Here is a 22,993-nt window from a genome sequence, read left to right on the forward strand (position 1 = left end):
GGGCCAAAGCATGTTAGGTGAGACTTCTGAGTCAAAAACAATCTCTGATCCAATTTTACTTTATCAATTAATCAAATGACCAGTGCAAAAATTGTATGGAATAAAATACGGAAAATGAAAGGTAAGGTAGATATAGAACACACTTTTGTCTACCTTAGACCATAATGGAAGTGTTATTGCCGATTCCAAATCTATTGCAGATACGGGAGAAAATTTTGCAAGAATCTCAGCAACAGATTCACATCCTCTTGAATTTTTAATATTGAAAGAGCTACAAGAGAAAAGCTAAATTTTTCTACCAGTGGACATGAGCCATACTATTAGCCATTTATTAAGAAGGAACTAAAAAGCTCTCTTTCACTGTCTCACCCTACTGCAGTAGGTAGGTGGGCACTGATGACATTGTTATGAAATTATAAAACATCTACCATCATCATCCGTGGACCTCTTTCTCTTAACATATAACAGAATGCTTGCAGAGGAAGAGTTTCCAGATTCTTGGCATAAGTCAGTTGGCATTGCTATCCCCAAACCAGAAAAGGATCCAACAAAAGCGAATAGTTGTTGATCTATTGCTCTGACCAACTACCTTTGTAAGATATTAGAGAAAAGGTTAATGCCAGACTTCTCTGGTATTTAGAAAGCAAAGGTCTTCTCTCCAGTACACATTGTAGCTTGTGTAGACATCGTTCAACTTTAGACCATTTGGTTTGTTTAGAAACTTGTATAAGAGATGCATTCCTGAAACAAGAACATCTGGTTTCAATTTTCTTTGACATGGAAAATGCTTATGACACAGCCTGGAGATATGGATTATTTAAAAGACCTCTATAACCTAGTCTCAGAAGACACCTTCCTGTATTTATTAAAAACTTTGTATCCGTACAAACTTTCCAGAGTGGCAATTATGCTATCTCGGCCATATCCTTAAGAACAGGGTGTTCCCAAAGGCTCTCTGTCTTATGTGGGACACTTCATCATCATTAAATCATGCCATGTACCCTCAAGTGTACAGGATATGATAGTACTACATGAAAAATTTACATCATTACTAATTTCCTATCTACAATTTTCCTCCAAATCAGTCTGTTACTTGCCAAGACTCCAACATTATCAGATCTTATATTTCTATTGTCTAAGGCACTTTCTACAGTATCAATCCACCTATATATTGGTCTTCCTCTGGGTCGTTTTCCTGTCAACCTTGCAGAGAATACTTGTTTTGCTAATCTTTCCTTGCCCATTCTGTTTAAATGACCATACCACCTGAGATTAGCTCTGCTAACGCATTCCTGGATGCTGACAATGTCAAGTTCTTTCCTAATATCCTTGTTTTTAATATGATATTGCCATTGATGCCATCTGTTCATGCCTCTAATCTTTCTCAGGACTCTCATATCTGCAGTCTCTAATCTTTAGTCAAGTGATTTACTTCTGACCCAGCTCTTAGATCTATAAGTTAAGATTGGTTTGAAAACTGCCTTGTATTCAGCTAATTTAGGGTTCCGACTAATTTCTCTCTTATTCCATATGAATTTATTCAATTGACTGCCTACCATACCAGCTTTGTTGATTCTGTTGTCTATTTCCATATTTAATTTACCATCTTCAGTAAATATCGTGCCTAAGTAGCTGAAATGTTTTACTTGTTCCACAGGTTCCCCATTCACAACAGTTGACATTTTCAACAATTCTACCTATTTTCATTGTCTTTGTCATTTTAATGCTGACCTTCATACCATATCTATTACAACACTTATTCAATTTAGTCAGGGAATCTTGTAGACTTATAGTGGATTTATTTAGAAGTATAACATCTTCTGCATAAAGCAAAGAGCTGACATTAACATTTCCAATTTTGATATCATGTTTATTACCACTTTCCTTCATAATGCGATCCATATAGATAATGAATAACAGAGGGGATAATGTACATCCTTGTCTCACACCAGATTTAACATTAAACCATCTTCCTGTACTTCCTTCAATTCTAACTGCTGACTTACAACTCAAATAAAGACTAAGTATTGCTTGATATAATGGCCCATTGACACCATAATAACTGTAGAGTATTGAATAGCTTCTCTCTTGGCACCTTGTCATATGCCTTTTCCAGATCGACAAAACTTAAGTATAGATCTTTGTTATATTCCCATGCTTTCTCAACTATTTGTCGTAAAGTGAAGATCTGATCCTGACAGCCTCTATTTGGCCTGAATCCGGCTTGTTCTTCACCAAGCTTTTCTTCCACATTTCTTCTCAACCGTTTCTCAAGTATACTTGCATATATCTTACCAGGAACACTAAATAATGAAATGCCTCTGTAATTCCGCATTCAGTTTTATTTACCATTTTTATATATGGGTACTATGAGAGCTCTACTCCAATCATCGGGAATTCGTCCCTCTGTCCACGCTTTCTGAACTATGCAGTGCAGCCACTGTAAGACTTTTATACCACCATAGTTCAGTATTTCTGGCCGAATATCATCTACTCCTGATGCCTTTCCACATTTCAAGCCTTTGATGGCTTTTTCTACTTCAAGTCTGGATATGTATTCCTGACTGTATGCATGTTGAGTGTTTTTTACCACTATGCTTTCACAGCTTGTTTCATTTAGCAGTTTTTTGAAGTAATTACTCCATACTTCAAGGATAGCTTTTTCTCCCGTTTTCATGTCACCTATATCATCTCTAACTTCTTTTACAACACTCTTTCCTTCATTTCTAAGCTTCTTCAACAACCTCCAGGATATTTTGCCACCTTCTTGATATTTATTTTCTATGTTCTTGCCAAAGTCCTCCCATGACTTTTGTTTAGCTAGTTTTACACAGTGTTTAGCTCTCTTACATTTGTCTCTGTATTCTCTAAGAGCACAAGCTGACTTATTTGCCAGGAACTTTTGATATGATTTCTTCTTTTCCTTCACTGCCTCTTTAACTTCCTGTGTCCACCATGGAGTTCTGATTTTCGTATCCTTGCAGACAACCTCACCACATGCCTCTCTTCTCTGGCTGAATCAATCAGTGTTTTCTTCAAGGTTTGGTTTGCTGTTCTCAAACTCTTTCATTTTTCTTGAATAATATTTGTGTATTTTAGTCTACAGTTCACATCTGAAAGGTGTGTTTTCAGATTTGTTCCAGTAGCTGACTTTTCGCTGTTCAACCCTAGTTCCCTGGCGAAAACAACAGGGGCCTTATTTAACTGGTCGATGCCCCAGCCAGCATGAAATTTTGTCATGTTGTACCATCATTTTGTATATTGGTTTAAGCCAATAAGAATACAATTTGGTCGGCTAAATCCCATATTGGCAGTCCATACTCGTTCGTTCAGTATCCAGGTAGATTCCCAAGAGTATCTACCTGGATACTGTGGATAATGTCCAATCCTCACCACGAGAAGGTGAGGATTGGACATTAGGTGAGAAGCCCTGGTCGGTTCTCTGCATTCCTTTAAAGGCTATGTGGAGGTCTCCTCTCAGTTATATAGCTTTGACCCTTAAGCACCCCCCTGTGGGATACTTTAGATCATTAAAGTTAACTCAATCACTGAATGGTTTCCTCCCACTGTAGACAATGCTCATATGTTGATGATTTCACCATTTACTCTCACTCTTGTAACATGGGGGTAATTGAAAGGAAACTTCAGCAAGCAATAGATCATGTCTCTCTATTGGGTCTTAGTAATGTGTTCAAGTTTTCAACAAAAAAAGTGTCTATGTACACTTCTTTCGAAAATGCACTCTTCATCCGGATCCTGAATTAAGAATGGGATGAACTGTTATTCCAGTATCAACAGAAGCCAAGTTCTTGGGATTCATTTTTGAAAGAAAACTTACATTCCTTGCATACATTTGTCAACTATGAGAGAAGTGCAAGAGAGCATTGCATCTCCTTTACACTCTATTCTCTATTGAATGGGGTGCTGATTGATCTTCATTCCTTTGTTTTTATTGTGCACTCATATATTAAAAGCTGGATTATGGGTCTCAAGTTTATGGTTCTGTCCTGCAAGACGGAATAACCACCGATTGTTGGATCCCATCCATCATCAGGAAATACGGATAGCTACTGGTGCCTTTCGCACATCACCCAGTATTTATGTTGAAGCCAATGAATTGGCTCTATCACTTAATTATTCCCTAAAGATAGTCACTTTTCTCTGCATAATGAGGCTCAGTATCATACATGTCAGACTACCATATTTCCTTTTGGTATACATATGAAAGAGACTATACAAGCTGTTGGCATGAATGTTTAGAACATTACATCAAACATAACAGCATTCCTCCATGGTAGGTTTGCACTCCATGCTGCACTCTCTCACTTTGCCAACTACAGAAGTCTGATATTCCATCATCTGTCTACCTGTAGTTTAATGCACATAGAACAGACCACTCTGATTTTTTGTCCATCTACACTCATGGCTCAAGAACAGAAACCTGTGTTTGCAGTCTAATGTGTTTGTCTGAAAACACATTTGATATCTACCTTTCTATGTAGATACTGCATTGCTTAACTTAATTTTTGTGCATAGATATTGTTTATTAATTTGTCTTTGACTATCCTCATCCCAAGAAACTCAGGTGACCAGATCAGTGCACTAGCAGTCGAAGATGAGATCTTACCAAGCCTAATAACTCAGCAGGTATAATAACCTGCTTGTCTTTGCTCATAGAGTATTCTTCAGTAACCAAGTAATCCAATGAGCTTCTTTAGCCACTTTTGCAATATGCTCTCTAAACTTCCTTTCCACTAACACCTTCATATCCCTGGCTTTGTCAGTTTTCTGGAGCACAGATCCATCAATGTGGTATTATTATGGGTGTTATTGATGATAGCTGATGAACTGCAGCCAAGGAGAATTGAAGTTGTATAGCAAAATAGTGAAAAGAGCTCATTTGAGGCTATTTGGTGTGAGATTGAGACTGGCAGAATAAAATATACAGTTGGGTGCTGCTATAGACCAGGTGATGGAATAGATGGTGGAGATAGTATGCATAAACAAATTGATGAAATGAGTGGAAGGAGGGTAATTATTATGGGGGATTTCAACTATGGTAACATTGATTGGAAGGAGCAGAGGACTTGTGAGGAAAGAAATGGATTTTATTCAATTATTAAGGGATAACTATCTGAGACAGCATGTAATTGAAAATACTAGGGGTGTGAGAGTGCTTGACCTGGTAATAACATCTGAGAATTTGACTGTAATTAATATGACCATGTTGCCACCTATTGGTGAGAGTGATCATAAGGTCTTGTCCTGGGAGATGGCTAAAGGTGTGGAATTTTCGATTAAGAAAGGATATGTGGAATTACCGTGCTGGCAAGTATGACAAGCTTAGGAGATTGCTTGGATCAGTGCCATGGCATGTACAACTGCAAGGGCTGGATGTCGATAGAGCATGGGAAGTGGTCAAGGAGCATTTACAGGAGGTTATGGCTGATTGTATACCTAGGGTCCGAATAGTAAAACAAGTAGGGGTTAAATGGACGAATAACACCATTAAGCTTGAGGCTGCAAAATAAGAAACAATTGTGGAGGGAATTTAAAGAAAGAGGTGACCTGCAGGCACACGAACGGTATAAAGTGCAGGCCAGAAGGGTAATGAATGTGGTAAAAAAAGCAAAAGCAGATTATGAAAGGAAACTAGCTATGCAAGCTAAAGAGAATCCCAAACAGTTCTTTCAATATGCTGCAAGCAAGAAAAAACTGTACACGGCAAAATGATTTTAAGGAATGACGATGGTAAGGAGGTCACTGAATCGGTCGATATAGTGGAGTTACTGAGCGAGCACTTTGCAAAAGTATATCGTCAAGGTGGTGACATTGAAAAAATGAAGGAACCATTAGTTTATATGGGAATTGTGATGAATGAAGTGGAGGTGAATAGTCTATTACAGAACTTTAATGTGAATACATCTGATGGATTGGATGGTATACCCGCAAGGGTCTTGCGTGAAGCGGCTAAAGAATTATCAGTACCCTTGACCATGTTGTTTAATCTGAGTCTCGGGTCTGGTTTAGTCCAGAAGGTGTGGAAAGAGGGGAAAATAGTTCCACTGCATGAAGGAGGATCCAAGACTACAGTTGCAAATTACCGACCGATCAGCATATCAGGAGTCGTTGTCAAGGTCTTAGAGAAAGTAGTCAAGAAAAATACAGGAATGGATTGATGAAAATGAGATACTGTATGGGAGACAGCATGGCTTTGTGAAGGGTAGATCATGCCTCAGTGACTTGCTCAAGTTTTATAACAAGGTGATGGCTGAACTGGATAAGGGTAATGGGTTTACAGTGATACTGCTGGACCTGGCAAAGGCGTTTGACAGGATACCACATGAAATTCTAATCCGTAAACTACAACATATGGGAATGGATATAGGGTTGGTGAGATGGATAGGTGGGTGGTTGATGGAGAGATATCAAAGAGTAGTTTATTCAGGAGTAGAGTCCAAAAGACAGCCTGTGACTAGTGCTGCAGGGTTCTGTTCTTGGACCACTGCTCGTTAATTTGTTCATTAACGATATAAGGAAGGATCTAAGAGGAACAGTTCATTTGTTCGCTGATGATGCAAAGTTGGGTAGGGCGATAGTGAATGCATCAGATGTCAAAATCTTGCAGGACGACTTGGATAGATTGGAGTTCTGGGCTAAGGAGAATAGATGTCAATTTAATGTGACAAAATGTAAGGTTATGCATTTTGGGGTGAAAAGATTAGCAGCAGTATACCACATTGGCGGAACTATACTCCAGGAGATTGATGAGGCCAGGGACTTGAGAGTGTTGGTGGATAGGCAGATGAAGTTCACGGGGCACATTGCAAAAGTGGCTAAATCAGCTCATCAACTCACTTGGTTGTTGAAAAATACATTGACGAGCAGAGATAAGCAAGTTATTGTACCTCTGTACCGACCCTTGATAAGACCTAATCTCGACTACTGTGCCCAGATTTGGTCACCTAGGTTACTTCTTGATGGGGAGGAGGTGGAGAGGATCCAGAGGCGAGTGACTAAGATGATAGTGGGTCTATGGAATGAACCATATGAGAGCAGGTTGAAGATTTCTGGGTTGCAAAATTAGTTGATAGGCGGAAAAGGGGAGATATGATTGAGACATTGAAATTGCTGAAGGGTTTCTATAGGATTAATTCAGAGGATATTTTTGAGATCAGGACTGGTGGTGGGAGAACTAGGGGACACTGGAAGCTAGACAAGAGTGTGGCTAGCAGGGGTGTTAGAGCTGGGTTCTTTACTTTAAGAGTGATAAATGAGTGGAATAAGCTACCAGAGTTTGTTGTGGGTGCTATGACGGTGAGTGAGTTCAAGGCAAGGTATAATAGATTCTGTGAGAATGGCGTATAGTTGTGTGGACATGATGTTTAGGGCCTCCCTCAACGAGTCTAAAGACTCCCTGGAGTCGCCCGTAATAATAATGATAATGTGGTACACAGCTGGTAATCTTTTTACCCTAATTTTACACTGCCACATTAAATTTACATCGTTTCTTCTTTGCCCATACTGCCAATCTATCCATATCATGCTACAAAATTTTAACATCATCTGTATTACCAATTGCTGTACCCCATTTTGTGTCATTGGCAAACAACTGAATAGTTCCTCTCAGATCCTTTCCTATATCATTAATGTACAAATTAAATAGTAGTAGCCCAAGAACAGAGCCCTGTGGCACTCCACTAGTCAGGAATAGAGTTCAGTATACTCTGACTACTGAACTCTACTCCTGAATAAACTACTCTCTATCTCTCAATCAACCACCCTCTTATTCACTTCACCAACTTCATATCCATATCCATGTGTCACTATTAATCCGAATTCCATGCAGTATCCTGTCAAAAGCTTTTGCAAAGTCCAGAAGTATTACTGTAAACCCATTATCATTATACAGCTCAGCTGTCGCTATATTATAAAATGTGAGCAAGTTACTAAGGGAAGACCTACCCTTCAAAAAACCATATTACTCTCCACCATACAGTATCTCATTTCTGTCTATCCATTCCCATATTACTTCTTCAAAACCTTGACGACAACTCCTGATCTGCTAATCGGTCAATGCTACATCCATCTAGGCACCTGCTTTATGCAATGGAATGATTTTCCCCTCTTTCTACCCCTCTTGGGACTAACCCAGAGCTGAGACAGATTAAATAGCATGGTCAAATGCACTGCCAATTCCCTAGTGCCTTCTCATAAAACTAAAGCTGCTATACCATCTAATCCCATAGCTGAATTCACATCATGGTTCTGTAATATGCTATAAATCTCAAGTTTATTTACCTTGGTTTCCATATAAGCCTTTATCTCTCTCTCTCGTTACTGCATCTCCACATAGATGATATACTGTTGCAAAGTGTTCTCTTAGTAATTCTACTATTTTGCTTGATTCAGTTAATTCCCTACCATCAACATTCACTGAAATCATTCTGCTATAAAATTCATTCTTCCTTTTACTTGTAACCAAAGAACTCTTTTGGATTATCTTTGGCCTGCACTGCTAATTTCTTTTCATACTCTGCTTTTGCCTTTCTTACCACTGTGCCTGCTGGCCACTCTTCCCCTTGAATTCCCTCCACAATTTTTTGTAGCTCCACTTAATAGCACTTGATTTATTCTTCTAACTCTAAGTATGTAGTTTGCTACTTACTTCCCTCGAACACCCCTTTACCACTTCCCATGCACTATCAACAACCAGTGCTTGCAGTTTCACATGCCATAGCACTGATCCAAGCAATCTTCTAAACTTGTCATACCTATCCTTCCTGTAATTCCACATAATCTCTCTTCTTAACTGAAAATTCCACACATTTAGCCAAGTCCCAGAACAAGACCATATGATTGCTGTCACCAGTTGGTGGCAATGTGGTTTTATTCGTTATAGACAAATTCTCTGATGCAATTACTAGATCTAGCACTCTCAAACCCTTAGTATATTTCATCACATGTGAAGTAATTATTCCTTAATAACTGCATAAATTCTATTTCCTTCTTGCCACATGTCCTTTCCTCCTTCCAATCCACATTCCCCATAATAATTACCCACTCTCCACTCATACTATGCCCTTCATCCTTCAACATTCCCTTATCTATGCAAGCATCCAACTGTATAGTTTGTTCTGTTGGTTTTGAATTTGAAGAGCATAAAAGTTTCAGTAGTGCCCAGAGAACTTATGAAAATGCTGCCAGTCTTGCATTTGAGTTTCCTTAATATTGCACTGCTTAAAAGATCTAAACTCTGTTCATGAGCCTATATAATCTTTTTTTAATGTTGGATATGTTATGTGAGTGTCATAATAGTAACATTATAATAGTGACATTAGAATTGGATAAGAAGAATTAATAATATCATGATACTTCTGGATTTTGCCAAGGAATTTGACATGATTCCACAGTGGAGGTTATTAGATAAACTCAAAGGAAATGGGTAATCAGTTTTCAAAATAAACGTGCTGATTTGAGGAGAAGCTGACTGACATGTATGAGAAAGTGATGTGTGGTGGTACTGGTCTTTAAAGGTACTTTTGGTATGACTATAAATATAAATTATATGATAACCACAGTAATTAACTTGAATGAAATGAAAATACAGATGTTTCGTACTGAAAATAACAGCATATCATCAGTGCATAGAAACAAGCAAATCAAAGAAATGGGAAGCATTCGGTGGCCAATTATAAACTGTTGCTGCATGTTAGAAATTGATATTAATAAATAATATTAAAAACTATTTTTGATGGTTACTTTCATTTCATTAAAGTTTATTACTGTAGTTCTCGTGCAATTTATTGTTTGTGGTAGTACTGGGTCTATGAGTAGTACCACCACAAGGGTCTGTACTTGGACCATTGTTATGTAATTATTATTATTATTATGCAACACCTCCAGGGAGTCCAAAGACTCATCGAGGGAGAATGTGCCAACAGCATCAAACGATTGAATCCCTTCTAACTACTAATCATTCTAACTTGCTTAACTTTTTGCATGAGCCATTAGTAGCAGAGGCTCTACCAATCGACCAACCTTTGCTGCCTAAGGGTCTATACTTGGACCATTGTTATGTAATTTGTATATTAATAACTCCAGCTCATTTATTATTAGTCTTCCTATGTTATTACTTAAGTTTTATGATATTATACTCACTGGGATTAAATACTTGAATTGTTCATTAAATATCATCCTCCCAAAATCATTTTTTCCTGACAGCATGACATAGCAAAAGAATTCCTTGGGATTTTTCTTGGCATGATTTGGTAAGTGCTATTAACACAGTAATTTTCACTTTTGCTACTTGAATTCCCATAGCCTACTTTTTTTTTTATGCTCCTCATGTAACTGATTATTTCTTCCTGCTTTACACTAACTCGATGTAATGCCTTTTGCTAGAATGGCAAGATTAAACTTTTAGACATTGTTGCTATTAAATATTCTAGACCACTGTTCAACCAGTATTCTTCTCTCTTCTGTTATCAACTCCACCCCCTTGTGTTCTCTCTGTCATATAAAAAGATCACATTTTGTGTCATCTGTATTAAAATATGTCATCTATATTAAAATGATGAAATGGGATACTGTATAGAGGACAGCATGGTTTTGTGAAAGGTAGATCATGCCACAGTAACTTGCTCACATTTTATAATACAGTGACGGCTGAACTGAATAAGGGTAATGGTTTACAGTGATACTGCTGGACTTTGCTAAGGCCTTTGACAGGATACCACATGGAATTCTAATCAGTAAACTGCAGAACATGGGGATGGATATAGGATTGGTGAGATGGATAGAAGGCTGGTTGATTGAGAGATATCAGAGAGTATTTTATTCAGCAGTGGAGTCCAAAAGAAGTCCTGTTACTAATGGTGTGCTACAGGGTTGTTCTTGGAGCACTGCTATTTAATTTGTTCATTAATGTTATAGGAAAGACTCCAAGAGGAACTGTTCATTTATTTGCTGATGATGCAAAGTTTGGTAGAGCAATAGTGGATGCACATGATGTCAAAATTTTGCAGGATGATTTGGATAGATTGGCAGTCTGGGCTAATGAGAATGGATGTCAGTTTAATGTAGCAAAGTGTAAGGTTATGCATTTTGGGGTGAAAAAATTAGCAGCAGTATATCACATTGGTGGAGCTGTATTCCAGGAGGTTGACGTCGCCAGAGATTTGCATGTGTTGGTGGATAGGGAGTTGAAGTTTAGAGGGTACATAGTAAAAAAGTGGCTAAATCAGCTCATCAGATCACTTGTTACTGAAGAATACCTTGCTTGATGAGCAGAGACAAGGGTTATTGTTCCTCTTTATTGAGCCTTGACAAGACCCCATCTTGACTACCATGCCCAGATCTAGGTCCCTAGGTTTCTTCTTGATGGAGAGGAGGTGGATATGATCCAGAGGCGAGTGACCAAGATGATAGCTGGTCTATGGAATGAACCTTATGAGAACAGGTTGAAGATCTGTGGATTACAGAAATTAGTTGATAGGTGGAAAAGGGGTGATATGATTGAGACATTCAAATTACTGAATGGGTTTTTACAAGATTAATTTAGAGGAAAGTTTTCAGAACAGGTCTGGTGATAGGAGAACTAGGGATCATCCATGGAAACTGAGCAAGAGTGTAGTTAGCAAGGGTGTTAGAACTAGGTTTTTTACTTGGAGAGTGGTGAATGAGTGGAATTAGCTGCCAGAGTTTGTTGTGGGTGCCATGACTATAAATGTGTTCAAAGTAAAGTATGATAGATACTGTGCGAATGCCGAATAGTTTTTTTTAGGCATATCAGCTCTGTAAGTGCAAAAAAAAAAAAAGTTCTTTCTCTTTATTTCTGATACTTGTATTTGTAAACAAATCTTTGTCATTGTTTGATCATAACTACCCCCTATATAACCCCTTTCAGCCCTTCCTTGCATCCTGTTTACCAAGCTGATCCTCATGCTTCATATGTCATCCCCTCTTTATGATGACTGTCCTTTCATCTATCCTGTTTCCCTATCTATCATGCATAACACACTCTTATTCTAATTTTTTACTCCTCCTGCTGGCCTCACTCTGCAGTTTCATAATTCCTTCAGAATTCTCCTTTACCTCTCTCTCTTTCACAGACACATAATAACAGCCTTTGGAAATTCATTCCAGATGTAATCCATCTCTCATTTGCAGTTCTGTCTGGCCCCTCAAATTCAGCTAACATATTTAAAAATTGTACTCCTTTCTCTTTTTATCTCTGGAACTTTCATCATTTTTGTTTGTTCTCTCACCTTATCACTGTCATTATATCTAACTATCCTGCCTTTATAAAGACTACTGAGCTGAAGGATTATCTGGTCTTACAAAGACTGAGACTGGTTGGGGGACAAAAACTAAACAAAAACAACCAAGAATATGAAACAATAGTTTCATATTCTTGGTTGTTTTGGCCATAATTCACACTAACTGAACCCAAATCTGAGCATCAAACTGCACACCTTTCTCAAATATACCATTATCTCTTACTCTTTGTCAATTTTCTGATATTCATCCTCATATACTCCTACTGTCCATCCAAATTATTCATTCCTATATCTCCCAGTAACTTGTTAGGCTTGTTTACTCCTCATATTCGCATAGGAAAGGGTGAAAGAAATGATTGTTGTGGCAGGTACGAATGATTTGAAAGGAGATAAAATGGAAATGATAGAAGACCTGAATGAATTGTTTGAGGTAGCAAAAGAAAAGAGTGAGAGAGTTAGAATGATTAGCCTTTTGCCACGGTATGACAGTGAAATGTTTAAAAGAAGGGCTATAATTGCAAATGACTTTATGCGTGGGTTATGTACCCTGTCTTAATTTTCAATTAAGACAAGGTACATGTGGAATTATCGGGCGGGAAAGTATGACAAGCTTAGGAGTTTGATTGGTTCAGTGCCATGGCATGTACAACTGCAAGGACTAGAAGTTGATAGTGCATGGGAGGTAGTTAAGAAGTGCTTGCATGAAGCAATGGCTGACTGTATACCTAGAGTCCGAATAATAAATCAAGTAGGGGTTAAATGGATGAATAACACCATTAAGCTTGAGTTGCAAAAAAAGAAACAACTATGGAGGGAATTTAAGGAGAAGGGTGACCGGCAGGCACATGAACGGTATAAGCGCAGGCCAGAAGGGTGACGAGTGTGGTAAGAAAAGCAAAAAAGGATTACGAAAGAACATTGGCTATGCAGGCTAAAGAGAATCCTAAACAGTTTTTTAGATATGTAGCAAGTAAAAGGAAAAATGTACATGGCAGATTGATTTTAAAGAATGCCGATGGTAGGGAGGTAACTGAATCAGTTGAGATAGTTGAGTTACTGAGTGAGCACTTTGCAAAAGTATATCATCAAGGTGGTGACATTGCAGAAACGAATAAACCAGTAGATTATACGGGAATTGTGGTTAATGAAGTGGAGGTGAGTAGTCTATTGCATAACCTCAATGTCAATACATCTGTGGGATTGGATGGTATACCAGCTCGTGTTGTACGAGAAGCAGCTAAAGAATTGTCAGTACCCTTGACCATTTTGTTTAATTTGAGTCTCGGGTCTGGGTTAGTCCCGAGCGGGTGGAAAGAGGGGAAAATAGTTCCACTGCATAAAGGTGGTTCCAAGACTGCTGTTGTAAATTACCGACCGATTAGCATATCAGGAATCATTGTAAAGGTCTTAGAGAAAATAGTCAAAAGGAAAATACAACATTGGATTGAAGAAAATGGGATACTGTATCGGGGACAGCATGGTTTTGTGAAGGGTAGGTCATGCCTCAGTAACTTGCTCACGTATTATAACACAGTGACGGCTGAACTGGATAAGGGTAATGGGTTTACGGTGATTCTACTGGACCTTGCCAAGGCCTTTGACAGGATTCCACATGGAATTCTAATCAGTAAATTGCAGCATATGGGAATGGACATAGGGTTGGTGAGATGGATAGGAGGGTGGTTGACGGAGAGATATCAGAGAGTGGTTTACTCGGGAGTAGAGTCCACAAGACGGCCTGTGACTAGTGGTGTGCCACAAGGATCTGTTCTTGGACCACTGCTGTTTAATTTGTTCATAAATGATATAGGAAATGATCTGAGAGGAACAGTTCATTTGTTTGCGGATGATGCGAAGTTTGGTAGGGCAATAGTGAATGCAGATGACGTCAAAATTTTGCAGGATGATTTGGATAGATTGGAGGTCTGGGCTAAGGAGAATGGATGTCAGTTTAATGTGGCAAAATGTAAGGTTATGCATTTTGGGGTGAAAAGATTGGAGGCAGTTTACTGCATTGGTGGAACCCTGCTCCAGGAAATTGATGAGGCACTAGATTTAGGAGTGTTGGTGGATAGGGAATTGAAATTTAGAGGGCACATTGCAAAAGTGACCAAAACAGCTCATCAAATCACTTGGTTGCTGAAGAATAAGTTGACAAGCAGAGACAAGCAGGTTATTGTTCCTCTGTATCGAGCCTTGATAAGACCCCATCTAGACTACTGTGCTCAGATTTGGTCACCTAGGTTTCTTCTTGATGGGGAGGATGTGGAGAGGATCCAGAGGCGAGTGACCAAGATGATAGCAGGTCTGTGGAATGAACCGTATGAGAACAGGTTGAGGATTTGTGGGTTGCAAAAATTGGTTGATAGGCGGAGGAGGGGAGATATGATTGAGACATTCAAATTACTGAAGGGTTTCTATAAAATTAATTCAGAAGATATTTTTGAGAACAGGGCTGGTTGTGGGAGGACTAGGGGACATCCATGGAAACTGGGCAAAAGTGTGGTTAGTAAAGGTGTTAGAGCTGGGTTCTTTACTTTTAGAGTAGTGAATGAGTGGAATGCGCTCCCTGAGTCTGTAGTGGATGCTGTGACAGTGAATGAGTTTAAGGCGAGGTATGATAGATACTGTATGAATGTCAGATAGTTGTGATGAATATGATTTGGGGCCTCCCTCGATGAGTCTAATGACTCCCTGGAGTTGCCCGTAATAATAGTAATAATAGTAATATTCAAATCTTTAGTCATTATGTTAGTCCTTCCTCCTGGCAAATAATCCTTGTGCACTCTTATTCCCCTCATCTCATGCATTTTCGTTATTCTTCACATGCTCTTGTTAGGTGCATTTTTCTATTATTACCCAAGAAGTTTTTAAACTATTTTTAATTCTATTATTAAAGTCCAATTATTATTATTTTCTTTTTGTTTATTTATTTTTGTATCTTCCTGTCTTTCTTTTGGGAGTGTTTGAAAATAAATATTCATTTTATGTCAGTTGGTAATGAACCTTAGTTATGCGAATTAATCATATGTTTCCAGCAGTTGCACATCACAACAATTTTTATCTTGTTTTAATTCTAGAAGCTTTAATCCTTGAAATGGTGATTATTATTATTATTTAAAAAAAAAAATTAAGAAAGTAAGAAATTGTTCATTTTCCACTGTTGTATTATTTTTGTTGTTTTATCATTAATACAACAAATAAGTTTTTTTTAAGATATGTTTTAATTAAGTTCAGTTGTACTGGTATCAGATGCATTTATTTTTTTCTTGCCTACAAATTTAATTCATATCATTCTGTGTAATATAAGAAGCAATTTTTATTTCACTAGCATCAAATCACTCCTTTACATGTTGCATCTAAATGGGGTAAGACAAACATGGTTACTCTACTTGTTGACAGCAGAGCAGAAATTGATGCATCAACTAGAGTAAGCTATTTCTTCTGTCCCCTTTCATATTTTTATAAAATAATAATTATTCAAGAAATTAAGTACTGTAAAATAAATGTTTATTTTTAATATTAATCTTGCTTAATTAGTAATTTTATAGAAGCTTATAAAATAGTTTACTGAACTCTGTATACTTGAAGATAAGCATTTATTTATTTTTCACTAAATATGTATCATTTTCTTCCCATTAATTATGACTTTATATAAATTTTTAATTCTTGCATTTTGAAATATCTGTACAAAGTTCAATTATTTAGAGAATTCTGCATCTTAATAAGAGATTACTTTATTACTTAAGAGATTATTTTATTAGAAATGAAAGTGTAAAATATTATTATTAGGAATAGTAGTACTCCATTGGATCATAAAACTCATTGTGGGAAACCCACACTATCCATTAACACAATACTTATCATACATCTCCTTAAACTTACTTATTTTTGGGGTGCTCACAGCCATCTCTTACAATCCATTCCACTCATTCATTACTCTCCAAGTAAAGAATCTAATTTGCACCCTTACCAACCACACACTCTCTTAGACAACTTCCAAGTGGGTCCCCTTGTTTTCTCCTTACTCTCGCATGTAATGAAAAATTTATTTTCGGTAAATATTATCGAATTCCTTTAGTAACTTATAAGTTTCTGTCATATCCCTTCTCCTCCACCTGTTAGCTAAACTCTGCAACCCATGCACCTTCAGTTTGAGAGGCAAATTTTTACTAAAAAATTTTAGGAAGGGAGATTTGGCTTATAGATGACCCTTCCCCCACAGGCTTACTTCAACCTCTATCTCAAGGACTCAATATTTCAGCTCTTTGTCTCTTTAGCAGGTACTTCCGTGGTCACTGCTTCAGTAAATTCCTCCACAACAGGCTTGAACCTGTTGAAACAAAAGAATCAGCTACCCAACATCCTTTTCAGTACAAATGCAGACACATCGAACCTGATTCTTCTCTTCATCATTTATTCCATCTACCTCTGTCCTCTGGAACAGCCTTCCTCTTAATGTGTTTCCCAACACTTCAACCTCCGGCTCTAAGAAAAATGCCAATAGATTTCTTCTTTCTCAAAACTTATCCACATCTATATATATATATATATATATATATATATATATATATATATATATATATAGGTAACCCTCATATAACACGGTACTTATAAGTACCGTGTTATATGAAATTTATATATAAAAATATTTATATATAAATTTTTTCTAACGCGGTCTACAAATTGTAGTAACCCTCGTATAATGCGGTTTTGATAAAAACACGGTTCTATAAATTGTACTAACCCTTTATCATTTCATATTTTTTTTTACCGTGCGACTTAAAAATCAAATTTTATCTTTGTTAAATTTGCATCTTCCTGTATCGTGCATGTAGTTATAAGTAGCGAATTTATATTAGGGGAAATACCCTTTAACAAGCATGTACGTCAATTGCTTACCATGTAAAGTGATTATTGTTGAAAGTTATCTTCGTTTTCTGCCAGGAAAGCCATTCATGTGTAGAGGCTTAAGTGCTGTGAGGACATCATGTTGGGCCTCCAACATGATGATCAGGAAAGCCATTAAAAATCATAAGTGTGTTAATCTCAAGCTGAGCACTTTATTTTCTGGTGAGTTACATAGAATAGGTAATGCTTTTTTATGTAAAAATTTTTTTTAATAGTTATGGCCACTTAGAGGGTTTTTGCGATATGGTCTAAAACGAAATTAGTGAATTAATTGATGGGGAAATAGATTTAAATTAGGAGGAACCGGTACAATTAACAGATGACGTTGAACCAAATGGCGGGGAAAGTTCTACCAAAGATTCTGATTGTGATGAATCCATTAAAGAATTCAGTTTAAAGAAATTAGCAGAAGGATCAAGAAAGTTTGGAAGTTATTTTACGGATAATGATCTCTCAATGGAGTGCTCCGAAAAATTCACGAGCAATTAGATATTTGTTTAGCTTCATATTATGAACTTAATAAAAAATTGCAGCATAGTGGTATGGAAGGTCTTATTACTGACTTCTTGATAACTAAACCAACCGAAGTATGCAATGAGAATTATGCAAATGATGTCGAAGAGATTTCAAGTGATGACGACGTCCAGCTACTCGTAAATAAAGAACATCTACAGAATGCTCGTTTTGAAGACAGTGATGAGGATTAAATTATGCACTTTATTTTATTTTGGCTAAAGCATTTTATGCATTATAAGCAATGAAGTTTATGTACGATTTATATTTTTATTAGTTTACACTATGTATTTTGTTTCATAGTTTGTTTTCTTAACTTACATGAATTACCTGAAGTGAATAAAAATATTTTTTGTTGGATATGTCATTGTTGTTTATATAATTTAAAAAAAAAACGATTTCGGAACATAACCCAACTTTTTGTATGTGGTCTGAGTCTCGCATAACGCGATTTACATAATGCAGCATTTCTATGGAACCTAACATCTGCGTTATATGAGGGTTACCTGTGTAGGTGTGTATATATATCATCATCATCAAATTCCTGCCATGTACCCTCAAGAGGTGTACAGATATGATAGTACTACATGAAAAAAATTACATCATTATTAATTTCCTATCTACAATTTTCCTCAAAATCAGTGTGTTACTTGTCAAGACTCCAACATTATCAGATCTTATATTCCTATCATCTAAGGCACTTTGTACAGTATCAATCCACCTATATCTTGGTCTTCCTCTGGGTCGTTTTGCTGCCAACCTGGCAGAGAACACTTGTTTTGCTAATCTTTCCTCCCCATTCTGTTTAAGTGACCATACCAACTGAGATTAGCTCTGCTAACGCATTCCTGGATGTTGACAATGTCAAGTTCTTTCCTAATATCCTCAATTTTAAAATGATATTGCCATTGATTCCGTCTGTTCACGCCTATAATCTTTCTCAGGACTCTCATATCTGTGGTCTCTAGTCTTTGGTCAAGTGTTTTACTTCTGACCCAGCTCTCAGATCCATAAGTTAAAACTGGTTTGAACACTGTCTTGTATACAGCTAATTTAGTGTTCCGACTGATTTCTCTCTTATTCCATATGAATTTATTCAATTGACTTCCCACCACACCAGCTTTGCTGATTCTGTTGTCTATTTCTATATTTAATTTACCATCTTCAGTAAAAATCGTGCCTAAATAGCTGAAATGTTTTACTTGTTCCACAGGTTCTCCATTCACAACACAGTTGACATTTTCAATGATTCTGCCTATTTTCATTGTCTTTGTCTTTTTATTGCTGACCTTCATACCATATCTATTACAAGAGATATTCAATTTAGTCAGAGAATCTTGCAGACTTGTAGCGGATTTATTTAGAAGTATAACATCATCCGCATAAAGCAAAGCGCTGACATTAACATCTCCAATTTTGATATCATGTTTAATACCACTTTCCATCATAATGTGATCCATATAGATAATGAATAACAGAGTGGATAATGTACATCCTTGTCTCACACCAGATTTAACATTAAACCATCTTCCTGTAATTCCTTCAATTCTAACTGCTGACTTACAACTCAAATAAAGACTAATTATTGCTTGATATAATGCCCCACTGGCCACATATAACTGCAGCATATTGAATAACTTCTCTCTTGGCACCTTGTCATATGCCTTTTCCAAATCGACAAAACTTAAATACAGATCTTTGTTATATTCCCATGTACTATTTGTCGTAAAGTGAAGATCTGATCCTGACAGCCTCTATTTGTCCTGAATCCAGCTTGTTCTTCACCAAGCTTTTCTTCCACAATTTTTCTCAACCGTTTCTCAAGTATACTTACATAGATCTTGCCAGGAACACTCAGTAGGGAAATACCTCTGTAATTCTCACATGCACTTTTATTTCCCTTTTTATATATGGGTACTATGAGAGCTCTACTCCAATCATCGGGAATTCGTCCCTCTGTCCAGGCTTTCTGAACTATGCAGTGCAGCCACTGTAAGACTCTTATACCACCATACTTCAGCATTTCTGGTCGAATATCATCTACTCCTGCTGCCTTTCCACATTTCAAGCCTTTGATGGCTTTATCTACTTCAAGTATGGATATGTATTCCTGACTGCATGCCTGGTCAGTGTTTTTTACCACTGTGCTGACATTACTGCTTGTTTCATTTAGCAGTTTTTCAAAGTAATTACTCCATACTTCAAGGATATCTTTTGCTCGCGTTTTCATGTCACCTTTATCAACTCTAACTCCTTTTACTGCACTCTTTCCTCCATTCCTAAGCTTCTTCAACAACCTCCAGAATATTTTGCCACCTTATTGATATTTATTTTCTATATTCTTGCCAAAGTCTTCCCATGAGTTTTGTTTAGCTAGTTTTACACAACGTTTAGCATTCTTGCATTTGTCTCTATATTCTCTAAGAGCACAAGCTAACTTATTTGCCAGGAACTTTTGATATGCTTTCTTCTTTTCCTTCACTGCCTCTTTAACTTCCCGTGTCCACCAGGGAGTTCTGATTTTTGTATCCTTGCAGACAACCTCACCATATGCCTCTCTGGCAGAATCATTCAATGTTTTCTTCAGAGTTTGCCACTGAATCTCCAAGGTTTGATTCCTGTTCTAAAACTCTTTCATTTTTTCTTCAATAATCTTTGTGTAGTTTAGTCTACAGTTCACATCTGAGAGCTGCTCAACTTTTATTCGCTTTAAAACTTTCTTACATGTTATTCTTTTCAATATGAAATTCAATTTTATCTTGCTCGAGACTAAATAGTGATCACTTCCAATTTCAAATCCTCTGTACACTCTGATGTCCTGCACCAGGGAGAAAACATCACTATCAACAATAACATAGTCAATGAGACTTTTCTTATTCCTAGCCTCTTCTCTCCATGTGAATTTGTGCACATTTTTATGTTGGAACATGGTGTTAGTAATAACCAGTCCATGTCCTGAGCAGAAATCCAACAGATATTTGCCATTATTATTTGCTTTGCTCTTTTCTCCAAATTTTCCCAAAATATTTTTGTATGTCTCACAATCATTTCCTTCTCTGCTATTTAGATTCCCAACAGGGACCAACTTTTCGTTTTTTATTGTGTCAGTTGCTTTTTCCAAAGCCTCAAAAAATTCCTCCACTTCTACCTTAGTAGAAGCTTCTGTGGGACCATAGGCACAAATAAGTCTCATTGTCAGTTTCCCATTCTCATATTTGCCCACATTACTCTACTTGAGACTCACTGCCATTCAAGAAGAATAGCCTTGTATTTTGTGTTGAATACTATGGCTACTCCTTCTTTTCCTTGATTGTCATTCCCTGAATATAACATTTTGTATTTATTGCTCAGAAAGATCTCACCAGTTTTGGTCTTTTTTGTTTCAGTCACCCCTATTATGTTGATCTGGTACTTATCTAATTCATCAGCTAGCTCCATTTCTTTGCCATTCAGGCTTCTTACGTTGATAGTACCGATCTTTACCTCTGGTGATGTTGAGTTGGGGGTTGTTTTCAGATTTGTTCCAGTAGCTGACTTTTCGCTGTTCGCCCTGGTTCCCTGGTGAAAACAATGGGTTCCTTGTGTAACCGGGCGACGCCCCAGCCGGCATGAAATTTTGTCATGTTGTACCATCATTTTTTATTTTGGTTTAACCAATAAGAATATAATTTGGTCGGCTAAATCTCAAATTGCCAACCCATTCTCGTTCGTTCAGTATCCAAGTCATGTGGCTTGTACACATGGTTAAAAGACAATAAGATATAATACACATGAGTGTAGATAAGATACACATATATGATTAAAAAAAAAAAAAAAGTCTACATTCAGGCAAATACAAATATGAAATTTTTGACAAGCATCAGACAGAAGAGTAGTCATATTTTAACATTTAGGTTTTTGATCCAGTTGATCGCCTCTGGGGATAGGTCAAAGATGTCCTTAAAGTCACCTGGATGTGCTGTCAGCTCACATTCCTGTACTATATGGTAAATGGTTTGGGTCTTGGCTGCACAGGGACAGTGGGGTTTTGGTATCTTACCCCACTTTGAAAGTAAGTCTCCACATACACCATGGCCTATACGAATCCTGTTAGCCGTCCATATATTCCTGGGCAGGTCAAATCCAGATGGTTTTTGGAAGATGTTTGTGTGATTGCGAACTTCAGGTGATACTACTTGGGACCACAGTACATCCCACCTACTCACCATACTATTATTCTGGCTAAGAAGATTATGGGCACTTTTTATGGCAGGTCTTCTAGATTTTAGTCTGTTGGATAAAGCATTTGAAATAAATTCATGTATTAGGAGATTTTGGTTATTTAAAATTCTTTTATATTCATGAAGCAAGGCTTCCAGTCATCGCAGTTCTGGAGGAGCAATATGGCTCAAAGTGGGGAGCCATTGTAAGGGTGTACTCCTAATGCAACCTGTTATTAAACACAGAGTAGAGTTAAGTTGAGTATCTAGTTTACTGACATGGGAACTATTGAGCCAGACAGGAGCACCATACTCTGCTGCACTGTAAACTAGACCCATTGCAGTGCACTGCAGAGTTGTGGCACTTGAGCCCCATATAGTACCACAAAGCTTCTGAACTATGTTATTTCTGGTGCAAATTTTAGCAGCGATATTAATCATTGCTGTTTATATGTCAGAGTTATTCCCAGATATTTAGGTGTCGGATTAAACGAAATTAATGTTCCATCAGCATATATCTCTGGTTTTTGATTTACAAGACCATTGTTCAGGTGAAAGCAAGAACATTCGGTTTTACCAGAATTTGGTGTTAATCTCCATTTTTTATAGAACTACCATAAAGCCGACAGATCATTTGTCAATATTTCTTCAGTTCTTTTGATAGATTTGTTGCTGATCGCCAAAGCTTGATCATCTGCATAAGCAAACTTCCTGCTGGCTGTGTCAAGAATGTCTGTGATGTAAATGCTAAAAAGCAGTGGTGTGAGCACTGAGCCCTGAGGTAATCCATTCTTAAGCACTCTCTGTTTACTGATGCTTCGTCCGGTGACTACCCTGAAATATCGATCACACAGTAAGTTGTTTAGGAGACGACCCAATATTTTACATGGGATGACCTTAAGAAATTTATATATGAGGCATTCCTTCCAAACAGTAAGCCGCTATTAAGTCAATAAAGACTGCAGTAGTCTTCAGGCCTTTGAAATCCTGCTTCAATGTAGGTTGTTAAGCTGAGAACTTGATCTGTGCAGCTGCGATCTCTTCTGAACCCTGCTTGTTCTGTTGGAACACGTTCCAAAATTTTATCAC

At 37.4% G+C, this 22,993-nt stretch overlaps 1 protein-coding gene across 16 annotated transcripts in view; it reads left to right on the top strand.

Annotated features, from left to right (window-relative positions):
- The window catches only part of LOC150095834 (uncharacterized), a 1,527,755-nt gene that overhangs the window by 528,982 nt on the left and 975,780 nt on the right, over positions 1-22,993 (top strand). For all 16 annotated transcript variants that reach the window (XM_090409494.1, XM_090409490.1, XM_090409495.1 and 13 more), the window contains one exon: positions 15,613-15,711. In XM_090409494.1, the coding sequence (XP_090265620.1) occupies positions 15,613-15,711 (99 nt within the window). The remainder of the gene's footprint in view (positions 1-15,612; positions 15,712-22,993) is intronic.

The sequence above is a fragment of the Typopeltis vanoorti genome, chromosome 19 (assembly GCF_054136105.1).
Source record: "Typopeltis vanoorti isolate ZY-2024b chromosome 19, IOZ_Tvanoo_1.0, whole genome shotgun sequence".
NCBI classification, from domain to species: domain Eukaryota; kingdom Metazoa; phylum Arthropoda; class Arachnida; order Uropygi; family Thelyphonidae; genus Typopeltis; species Typopeltis vanoorti.